The following is a 19,542-nucleotide window of genomic DNA, read 5'->3' on the forward strand; positions in this document are numbered from 1 at the left end:
CTGCTCATACTCTAGCTGTTATGTGTAATGCACCAAAACCACACCTCTCTATCCACATCCAGGCCCCACTTACCTTTCCTTAGTTTACCCCAGACATTTCACATGCCCTGGTTCAGTCTGTTGATAGCACATTGACCCCGGTATACCACATCATTCGAGTTCACTCCATTCCATGCACACCTTTCACCCTCCCACTGGTTCTGGCCCTGATTGCTCAAAATCTTTTTCATTCCATCCTTTCACCTTCAATTTGGTCTTTCAGTTTTTGTTTCCTCCATCTCTGACACGTTTAATGCTATGAAATATGAGTGAAAATTATTTTATTTCGATCGAGTGTAAAACTTCTTGATCTGTTGTCTGACCATCACCGTAACATTAACCCTTTCCGTGCTGTTTTCTTTGATCAAGGTGATTGTAGTGGGTTGCAATTGCCCTTGATCAAGGTACATATTTTTCCACCAGTTTGAAATTTGCATGCTTTATTGGTTGGTTATAGACGGCAACTCAAACAATTGATGAGGAGATGGAGCTATCCCAGTAATATACTCATGACTACTGTGGAAGGATGCCCCTGGCACCCATACTTAGGAGTGGCAGATCTGGTAAATATTGTTTTTCGTAAAGGATTAAAGACATCTTGACTAATCATTGTTTGAAAAAGTTCACAATATACAATTGCTAATTGAAAAATGTATGTACATATGACCCTCACCTTACGATGATTAGATTTTAAATTTTTTAGCTGCAATGGTGAAACATTCAACACTTTATTATAAATAAGAGGCTTTGCATTACATGATTTTGTCCAACTGTAGGCTAATGTAATTATTTTGAGGACATTTAAGATATGCAAGGCTAAGCTATGATGTTCAGTAGGTTAGTACAGTATTAAATGTATTTCAGGATATTTTCAATTTAGGATGGGTCTCTGAACATAACCCCATTGTAAGTCAAGGAACATCTGTATTGTATAAGCACTGACAAGACCACCAACAAAATTTTCATCTTTAATGCATTTTACCCACCTTGGGTGGTACATAAAGTTGTCTATACACTGCTCAGAGTCATTTCTACAATCTACTATTCTTTCCATTATCTTGCTACAATCTACAGCCAAGTGATCTTTAGCTCGCATATCCTTTCAGTCTAACCTTTGGTCTTGAATACCCACTCCCACCTGTTTTACATTCAAAGGAATGAAAGTACAAAAAGCATCAGGAAAACATTAGTAAAATATATCTAAATTAATTCATAGGTTAAATTTATAGTTTTTCTTACTCCAGTTTTAGCTTGTGGAATACTCATTTTATACTTAATAATACAGAAAAGGATAGATATTACAAGAAAATATAGTTGGGATAAACGATAGCAAGGAAATCTTTCATGAAAGTAGGAGCTAGGTATTTATTCTTTGCCACTGCTGTAATTTCACTTGTTTTCACAAGGAGAATATTCTCCTGAAGAAGTCTGTCTAAACTAGTTGTGAATAATAAAGTCCAAGCTCCTACTTTGTTTTCCATGATATCTTTTGCTCGTTTATCACTATTGATAACATGCAAAACGTACTTAAAATTTACCCATGTTTTTTAACAACTTTTTCATGAATATTTTGCTCTAAATGGATTTCATTGGTTATATAAATAGTGCTGATATTTTTCCACCATTTTTCTGGAATTCATTTAATGATACACTAAAAAAGGCAGTCTTTAAATCTCGGGTAAAATGGTCCAGTGATTATTATTTTGATTCTGATAACAAACCTTCATGCATCTGCTAGTTTTGTAAAGTACTGCAGGTATAACAATCTTATCTATTATCTAATTCTTGCACATCATATGAAAATAAATAAACCACAGTGTACTAATAACATTAAGAACAGACAGGCCTTACACTGCAGATCTCTGACAGAAAATAACAACAAATCCAAAAGTAAGCAAATAGGAGGAACAATTTTGCCTGAAAGCAGTAAAAAAATAAATACATAGTTGTAAAAGAAACTCATATTCTATGGCCAATACCACTGCATTGAGCAAGTTATATAAGACATTTGTTCATTATTTTATTGCACTTCAAGAGACCTCTAACCCAAAGATAATCTCATATCTACACCAACTATGATATGCACTACCTGATATTCACTGGCTTCATATTTTGTTAACAAGATGTCACCACATTCACAGTAAAGAAAAAACTGCAATCTCAACTACTTTGTAGTCCAAGTAACCATACTTGTATTTGCCAGGGTTTATACTTTAGAGGAAAAAAGACAATGTTTAACAAAGATTAAGAACATAATTTCTTTTATATATCATGCTAAAAGCCTCGGTGCATACATTAAACTCATCTATGTTACATATGGCAACAGTGACATTTGTAATTTTCCTTCACTCAGTTGGAGAATTCCTTTTCGCAGGATACAGCAAAGTCACTTCTAATAACTTTTATGATACTATTATTGCTCTGAGTGCAAGAAACACTCCCCACAATACTGTGTTGTTCTTTTAGTTGTGGTGGCACTACACTGTTAGTAAAGTTATTTTCTTGGCTAGAGGCTGTGACACTGAAGTTTGTGGCATGCAGACTGCCTGTCTGGTATCCTGTATCTTGCAATGGTCCTTCATCATTTACATTAATCTGCATGAAAGAAAGTTTTTCATCAGTTCTCAAAACATAATTACAGGTTTAAAATGTGTAACTCAATCAGAATGAAGCTTCTGCCACTGACGCTTATTTGAGGCCAATGCCTAAAGACACAGTGCATATCTAAATCAAGAATGAAATAGAAAAATTTCCAATATAAAAGCAAACTACAGTATTTGTGTTTCTTTCAATCCACAACTACGGTAAGAAATAAAAAGCAAATTCTAGATAATAAGATTATTAAGAAATCATGGCTTTTCAGGAGATAGCCCACAAAGAGCAAACAAGTAGTACAGAGAACTCGATTTTTAATTCACTTCCTAATAAGACATGGGAATTAAATCAATGTTTCTTGGATATATGAACTCGCAACAGTTTATGATAAGGATGTTGTTTAATTGTCTCAAACTTTACTTACGGTAGCCTTAAAGTTAGAGAAAATATAACCCACTGGAGAAAATACTAAAGACTCTATGAGGAATGTGTTGTAATTACTATCACCAAGTCAACTAAATGCCTAATGGTATAAAGGGTTATTGTGGGAAAGGAAAGAAGACTTAAGGTTCCATTCAATATTAAAGATGACTTAAAGTCCCAATGGAAAACTCCAGTTTTCCATCAACATCATAATGTTCAGTCTTGAATGAAGGCCCTATTGCAAATAAAGCACTCGCATAAGGTCATGCTGATGAAAATGCTTTAACCTAGACAAAATAGCCTCCCAACCACAAACAATACCATCCACAATAACAATGAATAATACTATGCTATTATTCTTAAAATGTTCAGACCAAGAGCTAAGGATAACATCCCAAACAACTAACCCTAAGGTTCTACAAGGGTATTTTACCCAAAAGTAACTAAATGGGATAAACAGGATTTCATCTCTAGGCTCCTTCTAAACATAGACCCTGAAAGGGAAGAAAGATTCTGCTTTCATCCTACAAAGGTCTTGGAAGCATGCAAACCTTAAATCAATTATAATAACCTAGAAGGCTCCCAGGCATCTTGATGAAGGTCCTTCTACATCCTAGCCTACTAAAAGCTAAGGTACTATCTTATCCAGAATTAAATTTCACTCAAGTTACTGTTAAGTTCTGTTTGAGTCCTGAAAGAACTACCAAAGATTCTTGGCCAAGGTTGAGTTGAGGCCTGGCCAGAACAAAAGGTAAATTTCCACTTCAGCGAAACCTACAGTATAACTCAAGTTACCAATTAACTTAAGAGGGGAAACTAAATTCCTTCTAGGACACTAAAGTACTTCCAAAGCTTCATGGCCAAGGCACCATTTCAGCTTCAAAACAGAAGTTAAGATTCTGTTTCAGCCAGACTTACACCACAAACTCAGCCTGCCATCTAGCTTGGAATGAAAACTAAGGTTTCACTGCAACCTAACTAAAACATGGGATAAAGTTCTGTTTTAGCCAGACCTAGAACATAAACTCAAGCTATCACTGGATTCAGAATGGTAAGAGAAACATACAAGAGGTATGTACTGCAAAAGTGTGAACAAGTAAGTGATGTAGGTTGGTGGCTGAATGGCAGCACCATCACCTCGGCCAATTATGCCTGATTTCTTGGGTGGGTTGTTGGGTCTCTTCAACTGAGCATTATCTGACCTCACATATATCACAATGGTTGAAAATGGTAAAGTCATGCAGGATGCACCATATTTAAATGGCAAAATAGTGTTCTGACTCCAGTTCATAAGGCTCAGTCAGGAGGTAAGAAAATGTGCATCAGTTCTTATATTCTATCTATCTATATCTCTGACACCCGTTCCAATTGGAACTCCCTCAGAAGGGTAGCCATGGCAAGTCCATAACTAAAGAACTCCAGTGCAACTTCTTAGCCTTTGCCTCACCCTTAACAGGCCACTGGCAGAGGGCAAGTCTAGTGCAGTGTTTGCAAAGGTTTCTACCTAATGTTCCAAATGACTACTTCTATCTAATGCTCCTACCTCCTACTACCTAATGTTTCTACCTAAAGCTCTCACCTAAATGTTCCTACCTACTATGTCTATCTACTGCTCCTAACATTCTGTTAAAAGGCAGGGCTAGCACATAATGCTCACCACAGGAAAATCTTGAGTCACAAAGAATGAGACCCATGAGTTAAGTGTTATCAAGTGTTACATATGACAAGGAGAGATTGTATGCGAGTGAAAAGAATGCCAGTAGTCCACATTTTAGTCAGGCAGAAAGAAAAGACAGCTACCTAGGTCAGAGGAGTGCAACTTAACAACCACTAAAGTGCTGGCTCACTAAGCAGATGTCACAACCCTTCCGATACCCAGGCAGGTAGTACTGGTAATATACCTCCCTAAAGTTCTTAAAGTGCTTGAAACATGATGACAAATGTCAATGTTCTCTCCCTGGGGGTACAATTGCAAAATATTAACAACAGAGGGACTGTGAACTTATAAAAATATTAGAGGGATAAAAACTTAAAGGCTTCTGAGTGGCATGCATGATCTTCCAATAATGAGAGATAATGATCTATGTCGTGGGCTGGTGGCAATTCTTTATAATTTGTTTTGATCCAGAAAGTTTCCTGGAGACATCCTAAATTATGAAAGACTTAACAGAATGGGCAGAAGCACATACTGCATCATTAGGAGAAATATGTTGATAGCATGTGATTTAATACTTTTTGTTTTTCTATTCTACTGGCTAGTAAGCTACCTGGTAGATACCTGATCTATGCTATGCTCTTCCACCTGTTAAATCACTTAACAGAGCCTGGCTGTGACCATATGGAACTATGTGTGTGAGAGTATGACTACCTATGGGTATTTGCATCAACGTATGGACATCTAAGCGGTGCTGGATTACCCACCCACAACTCTAGTTTTGCAAAATTTCTACTGAAAAATCTTTTCATTTAATACTGGGAGAATAAATAAATATCATTTGTGGATGAAAGTAAAACAAACCTCAAGAGAAGGATGAGAGTCAGTCTCCATATCACATATGGATGATGACTGATGCAGTGTCACAGTAGTAGGAAGACTGCTGACAATAATGGGGCTGATGTATCTTGCATCTGATGCTGCATCATTGTGGCTATCTTCCATCATTATCTCATCATCATAACTTCTCCCTAGCAGGAAAATAATTAGGAAACATCAAAATTTACTTCAACTAATAAACAAATAATTCAACAGCAATTTTTCTGCTCATATTTTTTACATCTCTCTATGTTCTTTATGAGGCTTTCAAAATTCAGTGTAATATTTGTATAAATTCATCTGAACTTAGCCCCTAGAGAAAGAATATTAAGAATGACAAAATTAGTTTTCCTAATAACAGCAAGAGATAACACTCACCCTCTGTTTCATAATTCATATGTGTTGCTTGTGAAAGACTGAACAGGTTTGCTTTTACACTGTTGTCCTGTTGATTATTTGACTGGAACTTGTGGTGGTTGTGCTGGCTTTGGAACATCAAAGACCGACAAAGGATGGGGGAGAGTGGGGGAGAGGCTGAGAACCTTCTGTTGGGAGTATCCATTTCTAAAGGACTTCGACAAATATCTCGTATTGGACTAGAGGAGAAGTGACCCTGCAAATAGTTAAAAGTGCATCAATCATTACAGGGATCTAAACAATGACAAAAATCTGCATTTTCAAACCATGAAAGCCATGAATTAAGCTCAGGACCTGGCAGGTTTGAAAGGCAGTTATTCAATAAGACAGATATAGAGAGTGTTTCTAACGGTGTGAGCACCACCTGCCTTGATGTGCTACAGGATAGGTGCCTCAGCCTATATTCAAGGATGTTCTTTCATTACACTTCCAAGCTGCCATTTCATTTTGGGAATTTCACTTCTGGGTGCTATATTTCTTCTACCTCTGCCTCAAAATAGATGGCTCTTATCTTTCTATGGAGGAGAAAGCCTGACTTCTCATCTGGAAGTGGAAAATGTGGGCACACGAGAGATTTCTAAGCATTCGAAATGCAAGATCAAGTGGCTGCTTCCCACAACAACTCATCAGTGCCTCACCTCATTCAGAATATAAAGACATACTGGGCACAAAAAATGGACATAGAATACTTCAGGAGCTTTGTCGGTTCCATGCCCAGACATCTGCTGGTAGTAATCAAGACCAAAGGAGAGATAACAAAGTACAAAAATTTTTTAGTGTGATATTGACTTTGAAAATGTAAGGGGAAGTAGGAAAGTTTTTTGTAGATGCTGTATTATGCCATTCAATTGTCCAATTCCATATCTATCATCATCGAAGATGTGGATAATCCCAGTCAGATGAAGACCTTATTTTTGGCTAATACTTATTATCCTTCAAATTAAATGTATGGGATATATTAATCTTTCTTTCAAACTATTCGCCATTTCCCGCATTAGCGAGGTAGCGTTAAGAACAGAGGACTGGGCCTTTGAGGGAATACCCTCACCTGGCCGAATTCTCTGTTCCTTCTTTTGGAAAATTAAAAAAAAAAAAACGAGAGGGGAGGATTTCCAGCCCCCCGCTCCCTCCCCTTTTAGTCGCCTTCTACGACACGCAGGGAATACGTGGGAAGTATTCTTTCTCCCCTATCCCCAGGGATATATTAATACCCAAAATATTATCATAATCAGTTTTACCACTAAGTCCGAGCCATCATGTGCAAAACTTTAAATAACCAAAAGGATCCTTTGTCCATCCATCCTAAGCAGATTCCTTGCAATCTCAAAATAAGTACTGTAGGTATAATTATGTACAGCATAATCATAAACAAATGGAAACCAAAACATGAAAAAATATCAAAATAAAATCTAACATTTAATCTGTGCAAGGTTCATTTTGTATCTCTGCTGGAATAATACACATAAGCCAATGGTGTACTGTTACAAGTGAATGCATGTACAGAAAAGTATATTCCTTGAACTTGGATAAATGGAGAGGAAGCAGGGGGCTGGAAATACTCCCCTCCTGTTTTTAATTTTCCAAAAGAAGGAATGGAGAAGGGGGCCAAGTGAGGATATTCCCTCTAAGGTTCAGTCCTCTGTTATTAATGCTACCTTGCTTAAGAGGAAATGGAGAATAGGTATGAACATTTTTTTACATAAACTATATGGAACACAGCAAGAAACATATTTCAATCATATAATCATAAAAATTTACATAAACTTCAATCCATGATGCAAGTCACTTTATCATTACAGGAAAAATACCACTATAGGGTTTTCTAACTCAAACTTGCAATATTGTACTTCAGTATGTAATCACACACATAGTAGGAAATAGCAAATGCTATAGTATATGACTATGCAAACTGTTTAAAGTACAACTAACCACAGCATGTTGTGGCTCAAAAATTATGAATGAGAATGTAAAATCTGGTACTCACGGAGTTGCTGGATGTCTTGTTTTCTCGCAGAGGAGAACTTTTTGCTGGAGTCTCCTGATGCTCTGTGTTGTCATACTCAGAAATGGTGAATCCCTGTGTCATATCCAAAGCTTTATCCATCTGCTTATGCCTCTTATCTGTCTGCTTTTCTAAAATTTCAAAACTCTGATCACATGTCTCCAAGATACTCTCTTGATTTAGAGGGCTGATATTGCTTTCTACTGTAGTGACAATTTCAACTGATGCATCTGAACTACTACAAGGGATTAACTGTGATTCATTAATGCATTCAGTCTTTTGTACAGTTAATGTACTTGTATTCTTAGCTGTAGCCAGGCAATTTGAGATGATCATACTCTGTGTCTGCTGTCTGGTAGGTGAACAAAGTTTCTGGTTACATGAATGTTCTAGGGAACTCTGGTGACCAGTATTTGGACAAACCCCTGTTTCTTCTTGTTTTGGGTCCTTTTCAGGGGGGAATAAGTTTAAGGAAGAGCCACTCTGAAACACTTTATCAATGGAAGAAGCACTGTAGGAGGAAAAATTTCTACCCTGAGTTACTGAGTATTGTGATTCAATGGATATGTGTACAGGTGACACCCTAGGTGAAACTTGATTAGCCGATTGAGAATGGCTATGAAGAATCTGATTAATGAGTGATGATGCTGATGAACACAAATTTTCATAATCTAAATCAGTGCTACATTGTTGGATGGGAGAAACATCTGGTGATGAGAGTAATCTTGGTTGCGCTGTGACTTGTGAATTTATCTGATCATTAATGGGTGACATATTTGGTGACAAGAAAGGCAAGGAACTATTAATTTGAGGCAAAGGTGACATCCCCACAATATAGGATAGGCCAGACTGTTGCATGACAGTAGGAGGAGACAGACACATTGAAGGTGAAGGAGGAGTTGGTTGGAGATTCCATGCCAGCTGAGGATCCTCCTTTGATTTGTTTGTGGAACCAGGTCCAACAACAGCTGTACACCATACTAGGCCCTCCTCCTCCTCCTCTTCTACTCCTTTTGGATTTTCATCATCCTCGTGCAATGGCAAAGGAGCTACAGGAGATGATGATGGGCTTCCAACTCCAGAGTTATCTGCTCCACGTGGACTACACATTCTTCATGGAGAGAGGTGAGAAACGGTTGGGTTCAGCATGGATGACTATCATATCAAAATAATCTGACAATTTTCATATGCTCATTAGCTTAAAAAGATATATATAAACAGATGTAAAGGTACATGATATATCTCTAAATCCAAGCTGAAGATCAATTAAGTGAATAACTTCCCAAGCTTGATTAAAACCTATCTATTGCTGCATTATAAAAACACCATTCACAATTCAATAGGGAGGATCAGGTACAGTACATTCAGTCTCCTCAACATCAACCACATACATTCTCAACCCATACCCATTGTGTTGAAGGGAAACATGTATTTTCAAACTCTAAAAAGAAACCATGGAACTGGTCAATGAAGCTTAGCTGAAGATGGTTGGCTCTTATTTTAATACATTATATATGTCAGTCTGATAAAGAATTTGAGCAAAGGATGCTGTTATTTTGTCTATTCTTTGCACAACCTTGCCAAAGCAGGAAACTGCAAACAAATCTGGAAAAATATATGATTAAGTATACAGGAAGACAATGACCCAGTATAATTTGCGTGAATGACTTATGAATGCTTTTCAGAGTTTTGAAGAAGTGAATGTGACTAGGTGGGTAACTTGTTTGAAATTCATCATCATTTCCCATCAGTTAAAAGAAAATATTCTTTCAGTCTCCTACAAACTCCATCCTTTATTACTAACCTTCTCCCCCATCTGTCAAATATACTTTCAATCCTTATGCATACCTCTGTTCTACAATTACTCATCTTCCAGAATAGCTTGTTATTCTATAAATTCTGATTCATTTTTCCTCAGAGATCTTCATTTGATCCCAAGAATCATCCATACAAAACTTTAGATTTTTATAAACAGCAGTTAGAAATGAGAAGCACACATATGTTTAAATACAAAAAATATGGAAAGACATGCAGATCACTGATCTAACTTAACACTCAATTAGCTGAACAACATTAAACAGTGTGATAAAAATCCAACATGATTAAGTTTGTGATTAGAAAATAAAATTCTGGAAGTTTGTACTAATGGATGTATGATTGCTTGATGTAAGTTACTATCATCTATCTGATGCCCATTCCCTTTGGAAACTCCTTTAAGGCAAAAAGTGTCTCCATAACTGGTAAACTCCATAATGATATGTACTGTAAACCCATTGGTCCCCTGATGATCATTCATGCAAAACTTCAGAACTAAACTGATGATATATAATGAGTACAAAAATTACAATGAAGAGGATTTTTTATTTCCTATAAACTCCTCTGAAGCAGTCTCAGGGACATCATATATGGATACGGTAATGGATTCTATCATGTATCTATCTACCTCCATCTCTGATGCCTGCTCCTTTGGGAACTCTCTCAAGACGGTGGCCAGAGCAAAAAAGTCTCCATAACCAGTGAACTTCTTTTGCTGATTCTAAACATTTAGTACCTCACCCTTAACAGGCCATTGGCAGAGGGCAACTCTAGTGCAGTCTTTGCACAGGTTCCTGCCGACTACTTCTACCTAACGTGTCTACCTGATATTCCTGCCTAATGTATACTGCATATGTACCAATGTACCTACGGTGTTGCATTTAGGAGTTCCTCATGACTAAAAAGAAGTTTCCGTCGAAGTGTTGTATTGTTGATATTGGTTCCTTCATCACCTTCATTACCACCTTGCCACCACTGATCCTGCAATCCAATAAACAAATTATTCTATAACTCTCAGCAACTTTCAAAATCTTGTCAGCGTGATCATAAAACCATTGCTTTGATTTTGTCCTCTAAAAAATTGTATCCTAACTTTCAAGGTTTTACGCAAATTTTATGAAATATCATCCTTGCTTTACCTCAGCATCTGTCTATCTATAAACATTTCTGATGTGCATTCCTTCTGGGAACTCCCATCAAGGAGTGGCCACTGCAAAAGTCATAATTTCTCCGTGTCCTTACATGCCTTTCTCACATACACCATCTTCAGTCATGCTTCTAATATCAGATCTTTTTACACACAATATCAGTTTCAAAGCACTTTTCTAACTTCCTCACACAGGTAATCCCAGCACAAGCAGCTCTGTCATTATAAAAGATGATCTTTATTTGCTGTAGATTTGTTTATTCATACTAGGCTTAGTCAAGAAAAATCTTTTCCAACCACTACAGTTATCTTCATTATTTGTATGCTCTTTCTTATCCTTAAACTCACCTGAGTAAAGGTGCAGAAAGGCTTTAGCACTTCCTCCACTGCCTCTGACAAATTGGGTGGTAAAGTCAATTCAGTCTGGCACCAAACTGTTAAGGCAAAGTAAGCATAACTTTAAGATATCCATCAAGTAATGGATCATACAGGGCAACAGCACCAACATTATTTATCATATGACTAACATGTAAAGAAAAAAGGACAAAATAAGATTATAAGAAATAAACACAAAAAAATACAGTAACTATAGTAAATTTGGGAGCTGGGTAAGGATGCCAGCTCCATTAACTACCTTCCCTAGGCCTTGTTGTACAGCACTGTAGGCCTTTCAACTGCCAATATCAATTTTTGCAAGTCTAAATAGGTGGGTAGATAAGAGTCAAATTATGAAAGCATATGATTGGAACAGAAAAATGTAATAAGAAAAGGACATTAGGATGAAAGTTGGTAAAACTTTTACCAGGAACAGAGGGAGGTGTAACTGATTATGAATGTCAGTGAAAAAGAACATAAATAAAAAGTCTTTTCTTTCATACTATTCACCATTTCCTGCGTTAGTAAGGTAGCATTAAGAACAGAGGACTAGACCTTTGAGGGAATATCCTCACCTGGCCCCCTTCTCTGTTCCTTCTTTTGGAAAAAAAAAGAGAGGGAAGGATTTCCAGCCCACCGCTCCCTTCCCTTTTAGTTGCCTGCATGTTGTAAAAGGCAACTAAAAGGGAAGGGAGCAGGAGACTGGAAATCCTCCCCCCTTGTTTTCTAATTTTCCAAAAGAAGGAACAGAGAAGGGGGCCAAGTGAGGATATTCCCTCTGAGGCTCAGTCCTCTGTTTTTAACGCAACCTTGCTAGTGCGGAAAATGGCTAATAGTATGAAAAAAAAAGAAATTATGAAAATTTAAGATGATGTCATAATTCCATATATTTTAATCTACACGAGAAAATCAATGAAAAAATCAGTCGAGGAGTAAACAAACAGAACAACTGTGCTCTTGTGCTGTACTTGCAACAGGAAGACAACATTAGTTATCATTAAATGTATGAATTAGTTGTTACCTATGTCATAATCATCTTGACAGGAAACAAAAAACAATGCTGTTTCTCAAGTAAACATCAGTCTATAAGATACATTTACATTCATCAATTTCTTCATTAGTGTGTGGCTGAACTGTATCCAACACATTACTATAATCAAGGAACAATACTCTCATATATATCTTATATCTATCTATCTACATCTCTGATGCCTGTTCACTCCAAAGACTTCCTCAAGGGGGTGGCCACAGCAAAGAAGTCTTTGTAACTCGTGAACTCCAGTGCCACTTCTTAGACTTCAGTGCCTCACCATTAACAGGCCATTGGCAGAAGGCAGTGTTTCCAGGGGCCCATAATTAAAGTTCCTACCAACTACTACTACCTAATGTTTCTGCATACTATTCTAACCTACCACTAATGCTCCCACCTAGTGTTCATCCATACCACTTCTACCAAATATTCTCACCTACTACTTCTATCTACTGCTCTTAACTAGCAAAAAGGCAGGGCTAGTGCAAAGTGATCACTGCACGAACATCTAGAGTTACAAAGAATGAGTTTTGTAACTCAAGTGCTGTCAAGTGTTATGAGTGACAAGGACAGATTGTGTTTCTGAACAAAATATTAGCAGTCTATGTATTGGTGAGGCAGAAAGAAAAGACAGCTACCTAGGTCAGAGAAATGCAACTTGACAACTACTAAGTAGCATCACTAATCCTCCCGAAACCCAGGATGGTAGTATCAGTAACATACCTCCCTAATCAGCTGCTGCCTATGAATCTTAATCTCATTTATTTATAATGTAACCCAGGGACCCCTTTTATGGGGCTCCTGCATCCTCAAAGAATGCATTCCACAGCGAGTTTGTACTCTTTTTCCATCTGCTGACAGTGACACAGTCATGTTGAAGGTTACTATCTTTCAAGCTTTATTCTAATGCTCGCCATTTTCTGCATGAGAAAGGTAATGACAAGAACAAATGACTGAGTCTCAGAGGGAAAATACCTCACTTGCCTCCTTGCTCTGTTCCTTCTTTTGGAAATTAATGCAAGAAAGGAAGAATTCCAGCCACTCACTTCTACCCCTTAATTGCCTTCCACAACACGCAGGGAATACGCGGGTAGTATTCTTTCTACCCTATCCCCGAGGATTAAATATATAGACTGATAATATACCTATGCTATACTGTATGTTTCTTGGCATTCTATACATTTTTTGAGACAATTAAGTTGAGATCTCTCTCACATGAATGTAATCCCCTTTTATGACACTGAAGCCAGTGGTACAATGGGCACCACTAGAAGGTAATTAAACTGAGTTTTCCAGGAATACATCTCTAACATAAAGCAGTGATTAGCTGTAAAGGTATTTTACATTATCATCCAGCCTCAAAAAATTTTCTTTTGCTCTCCTGAGTACCCCTACAATCATAGCAGTCAACCAACAGGTCATTCGTACATGGTCACCCCATGTAAAATATGTAGACTGTTGGATGACCTAAGTGAGGAGGAGGAACACTTATCATATGCATCAGATTGTGAGGAAAGTTTAGAAGAATAACACAAGAAATGTGAAGAAATGAGCAACTTTAAATGATATTCAAAAAAGTTATATAAGGACGAAGGTTAATGCAGTATCAAATAAATGATTACCTTAACGTTTTAATGGTATCATGCACTACCGTTCTACTGTCTTTGTTTACACATGGCCCTAAATTCAAAATGTAAGATAGTAACAACACTGACCAGTGTTTGTGTGAGGAGTGGGATGACTCGGGGTAGGCTGAATTGGAGTACAGGCTGTTTGCAAAAGGTTGACTGCCTTGTTACTCCCAGTCCAAGGGCTTGGTACTACTGATTGGTGGGTGAAGAACCTGAAAATACAAATTAGAGAAGTTAATGGATATACAAAAATTTCTCCCACAGTCATATCTCACCAAAGGTTCATTATTGCAAAAGCCTTATTATCTATATGATTCTAACTATTAAACTGCATACAATAAACAAACTCACTTGTCTATGGCATCTTGAGCTTGGCGTTCATAATCTGGGTCAGTCAAGACATCTCCCTGGTTAAAAGGGGAAGTTTCAATATTTGCTGGATTTAGCACAGCCAGTTGATCTATTGACCAACGAAATTTGCTATCTACTTTTTGACTTGGTGATACAACCTGACGGAAAAGAGAAGGACTAACAGCTGGAAGTTGTAGGCACTCTGCTCCAACCTCAAAAGGATTTATGTTATGGTGATGGTTGACTCGACGATGTTGTGGAGTCTGAGCTCGATTATCACCACACTTGCTACTGAAAAATTAATGCATGTAATACACACCTATGATATGCACAATTCTAAAAAAAAATTCCAAAGAGAAAATCATAAAACTATCACATCTATGGCAATCAGAAATCTTAACCACTGGGAATATACAGTTTGCTAATTGCTATCATTTTATAGGCATCCTTACACCTCATAACCATGTATGCAAAATAAACAAAACAGTGCTAGCCATAGTGATATCAGAGAAAAACTGTACTTCCAATGGTATGTAACTAAAAAGAACTAAATTTTCCAGCAGTTCTTCTGATATAGTATCTTACCTTGAAAATCTCTCTGAAGGTGTACGGAATACTGGTTCATCAGATGGAGAGGGTGTTAATGTAGACTTGGATGGGGTGACTGCTGGGCCTCTGTGACTATGACTTTTGCTGCACGAACTCTCTCCGTGACTAGATCCACATTTATTTCTGTTTTTTTCAGTTGTGGTTTCTTTATCTAAATTTCTCTCTAAACCATGATCTTCATGACTGCTGTCTCTAGTACTGTGCAATCTCTTGCCAACCTTCCATTCATGACTGCCACTACCACCAATGTATGTTCTTCCAATATCATTCACATGACTCTTTGGACTCTCATAACAACTGCCATCACCTACTGGTGAAAGTTTTACATGACAAGATGGACTGTGAGTTGAAGATGAAGATGAGGATGCTATATGATGAGATTCCCATATCAGAGGGTAAGCAAAAGGTGAAGATTCATCATTTGAAGTCTCATCAGAGGAAAGTCCTCGAGACCTGAAAACACAGTAGAATAAACAATAACTAAACCAAACAATGACAACAATCATAACTCAAATCTCTTTCTGGCCCCTAATGAAACCTCACTAAATGGCAAGCAAACAACTGCTCTCTGCTTTGAAAAAATGATACTTCCCAGAAATGCTCTAAAATCTACCACTGGGGGCTAGTTAGCTTTTATTTCCTCCTATATCTAGAATAAGATATCCTTAAAAAAGTATGTGAACCCTACCTTCACCCATGTTGACAAAATATCCATGCATGCAGGCAACACTGTTTCATGTTCATATGAAAGATAAAGGGACATTTGAAAGTATGGCTCTGAGAAATTGATTTATGTCAAGTATATGGAAGAATGAGGGTTTCTTTTCATTCATATTAAGGTTCTCCATACCACCATTCAGTCCCATTGTGAAAAAATAAAAGGAATAAACTGGGTGCAAGTAATATTACCTCAAAACTACAAAATTTATTCAAGAAAATGCTTACTTTTTGAGACTCCATGGAATTTGTTCAGCGTGTCAAAATTGGTGTAGATAAACAAATATAAAAGTAAATTTTGAAAAAATATCATATTATCATTTAAATAAGTAAAATCTGGAAAGGGGGGTTTACCTGGGAAAACTTACAAAGGATTGAGATCTATGCACAACAAAAGATTTGAGAAACAGACTAAATGAAACATCTTGTTTATAGTACACTAAACGGGAAGCATGCAATTTCATAAAATGATGTCCAACTTTAAAGTATTTCTGAGGATCCAGTCTGAGATCCACTGATGCAAAAGACAATACTTGAACCTTTACTTGCAAATAAGCTTAAAGCCATTTCAAAAAGTCAAGTGACCATGTTTCCTAAAGAGGAAAGCTAAATCCAAAGACCTATGATTGATGATTTTATTTTTCCTTGGTATTCAACTCCTAAATAACCATTCCAAATACAGCCTTTCATATAAACAAATGGCATGATGAACCCTCCTCACACACAATGATCTTGGTACATTTCTGCATATATCTTCGCTGAGACATCCATCTCACACAAAAATTGTTCTTCACTCCATTTTTGTCACACTCACTTCCATGAGATCATAAAAACCTTTGTCAATTTCACATTAACATACACATATAAATATACAACAAACACCACCTACTTGATGCTTTGGTTTGAAGCTTTGTTCACGTCTTTCTTGATTTTTGGGTCAACATTCTCCTGGTCTTCCACTTCTTCTGGGATGACCTGACACTTGTGGTACCTGGAATATGTCACCGTTCCATGAAAACAAGATGCATTTCAAGATTAACAAACAACTCAAAAATGAAAAGCGCTCATTACAGACACATTACCAGAGTTGCAATACACTGCAAGAACAATCTTCAGAAAGCAAGTATCAAAAGCTAAAAAATAATCTATGAAATAAAGCCAACTATAGTTCTATCCAGATGGATTTACTTTTTTTTTAAGCACCACTCTTGATAAAAAAGAATACAATATCATTGCTTAAATCAACATGGGAATGTTCTGGTTAGTGACTGGACATTTTGACTTAATTGTCATTGTTCAACATCTGAAGAGTACAATGGACCAGTGCATCATCAGACTCGCCATGATTGGATCAGTGAAGGATGACTGCAAACAAAACTCAACTACTTTAACACAAAATTTTTCATTTGCTAATGTATAACTGATCTAATGATGGGTTTTAAATTTCTGGTTAAATATTTATAATCCCTCTCATGTACACTGTTACTGTACAAGAAATCAAGTATATCACAAAAAAAAGCTCACCTATAAGGTGTAACTGAAGACTGAGTACGGGGTGAAGCTGAAGTGGGAACATTTAGTTGCTGCAGGGGTCGACGTGTGGGATGAGGGGTAGAAGTGCATGGCCTATTTGCACTATCTGTATCTTCATTTCCAATACTGCCATTGTCAACTCCATATTGGAGACTTTCTACAAGTTTAAACTCCATTTAAAATCCAAATCTGTAGAATCAAAGAAAAACATGAATAAGAGAATGAATGCATCCCCAAAGCAAGACTGGAACACTTACCTGAAAGTTTATGATTTAGTAGATAACCATTTCATCAAGTCAAGCATGAAAAAAATTATATAACATGGCAAATATTTCATGTAAAGTAATATATGTTTTCACAACTCACATAGAAAATTATAAGTTTCAATGTTCTCAACCAATAAGCCAGAATTTTGTTGCATTACAAAACAATATACTGTTGTCAGAGAGGTTAATGTAATATCCGATACTACGTAAAACAAACTATTGCTACAGGCAGTTGTCCTCTCCATAAATAGTATGAAAATGACATAAAAGTTAATAACTGACATCTTGTTCAATATGGATAAATTACAAGTTCACATAATGTAGATAGTGTACCACTCTTTCAAAAATTTCTCTCTCTGGAACCAGTACGAGTCCCCGATTTCTCCAAGCTCCAGAAATGGTAGAATCAAGCTCACACGAGATATGAAGATGAACATTTTGTGTCAAAGTCTACAATGAATCTTCTGATTAGTTTAGGTTCCAAGGGTACGTCCTTATTTCCTAGATTAGGTTAGGCATTTTGGTTATGTTAGATCCTAGATTAAATCTTTGCTTAGTCCCTTAGATCAAGTATAAGGAACTAACCGAAATGTGCATCAAGAAATATTGTGTGAGCTTAGCTCTAATGGCTCCAGAGCCTGGGGAAATAAGAGATGGGTACCAATTGCAGACACACCAATTAATGATACCAACATTTCATTTATATCTTGTGCGTCGCTAAATTGATATCAACTCTCCATATGATGGAAAGGTTTGAAAAAAGATATGTAGAATTAACATAATATTATACATGTAAGTAAATCCAAGAGCTCAAACATAAATCAAACCCAGCCTAAGGTTACATTTCCAAGGACGTCATATTATACCAAAAGGAGACTTATATATCTAAATTTCCCCTTCAGTATCTAATGTATTACCTGTTCTGCATGTCTGTATTCCAGTATACGAGACTATACATTCTTTTTTTAATAAAATTTGCTCAAATGGACTATCTTCGCTAGTTTACATTTTATACTGTTTTTTGCACACTTTTGTAAGTCATGAAGTACATTAATGACAAATATCTTATACTTTTGATAACACTAATAAAAACTTATATCCAAGGTATATACGAGGTAAAGTTTTCCTCACTGTGTGGGTCAATGGGCCGCCATGTTTACGTTTTGAATTTAGCTCCTGATGGCAAGAGAGCGCGAGCCTCTCCCAGCTGACGCCATAAGACCGCCAGCACAGATTATTTTTGGCAAAAAATATAATAGATTTAATATTGGACCAGAGACAATCAAACAGAGTCTTTTCGTATATTCGAATCTGTAACCCGGTAGTTTTGAGCTATATTCATAGTCACGTGCTTAGGAGAGACCAAGAATTTCATGTAAAAAAATGAATAAGGTGACATGCATAGTCTCTACTGAGATCTATATAAGGAATATTTAGTAAAATAAAGGAATTAAAGTAATATGTTAATTGATGAAGCACTGTGGACTCATAACTGCACGATTAAAAAGAAATGTGAAAACGACGGGTCTCGATTCTTGGCACTCCCAAGTTTTACATCATATGTTTCAACTTTCTTAGCACTTATGTCCTACGATTGATATTAATCCCCGAGGTTTTGACGTATGCCTTCTAGTTCATGCCCCATCTCTGCTGTCTGCCAATACTTTATGACAACGTGCAACCGTCCTTTACAGATGCCGCAAGATGTCTTCATTCAACAGCAAAATGTTCTGTTGAGCCCCCAGTAGATCACCTAGAGATCTCCTTTAGGTACTGGACGATGAAGTACAAATCCTGGTCCTCCATCCGAAGCTTTTCTGACGTCTGCCTCTGCAGTGGGGACCTCTCCCTCTGTGGCTGAAGAGCTGCATCTGAGGGATGACGGCTGAGGCCCTGGTCCTGGACCAGTATGACCGATTCTGAGACCTTGTATCGTACTGGACGAGCAGGTGGAAATGCAAGCAGTCTCGGCTGTGGCTTTTGTGGTTTGCTTTGCAAGTACTGAAGGTAGAGAGAAGTCCCATACGTTACCAGGATAATTACCTCAGTGATGAAGACA

The 19,542-nt window shown here is 37.1% G+C and overlaps 1 protein-coding gene across 3 annotated transcripts; it reads right to left on the minus strand.

Moving 5' to 3' along the window:
- Positions 1-994: 994 nt before the first annotated feature.
- bora (aurora kinase A activator-like protein bora) lies at positions 995-18,698 on the minus strand. 3 transcript variants are annotated; one of them, XM_071669360.1, is made up of 12 exons: positions 18,615-18,698; positions 17,209-17,406; positions 16,574-16,675; positions 14,944-15,420; positions 14,359-14,646; positions 14,092-14,219; positions 11,320-11,405; positions 10,696-10,805; positions 7,992-9,120; positions 5,969-6,203; positions 5,576-5,742; positions 995-2,634 (listed from the first exon to the last, which is right to left on the minus strand). In XM_071669360.1, exons 2-12 carry the CDS (start codon positions 17,391-17,393, stop codon positions 2,389-2,391), a joined length of 3,153 nt encoding a protein of 1,050 aa, XP_071525461.1. In that variant the 5' UTR covers positions 17,394-17,406; positions 18,615-18,698; the 3' UTR covers positions 995-2,388. The 3 variants fall into 3 exon arrangements, with proteins under 3 accessions (XP_071525461.1, XP_071525459.1, XP_071525460.1); XM_071669358.1 differs by having other exon boundaries at positions 14,359-14,649; XM_071669359.1 differs by lacking the exon at positions 18,615-18,698 and adding an exon at positions 18,401-18,604 and having other exon boundaries at positions 14,359-14,649.
- Positions 18,699-19,542: the final 844 nt, after the last annotated feature.

This window comes from Panulirus ornatus, chromosome 14 (genome assembly GCF_036320965.1).
Source record: "Panulirus ornatus isolate Po-2019 chromosome 14, ASM3632096v1, whole genome shotgun sequence".
Lineage (NCBI taxonomy): Eukaryota > Metazoa > Arthropoda > Malacostraca > Decapoda > Palinuridae > Panulirus > Panulirus ornatus.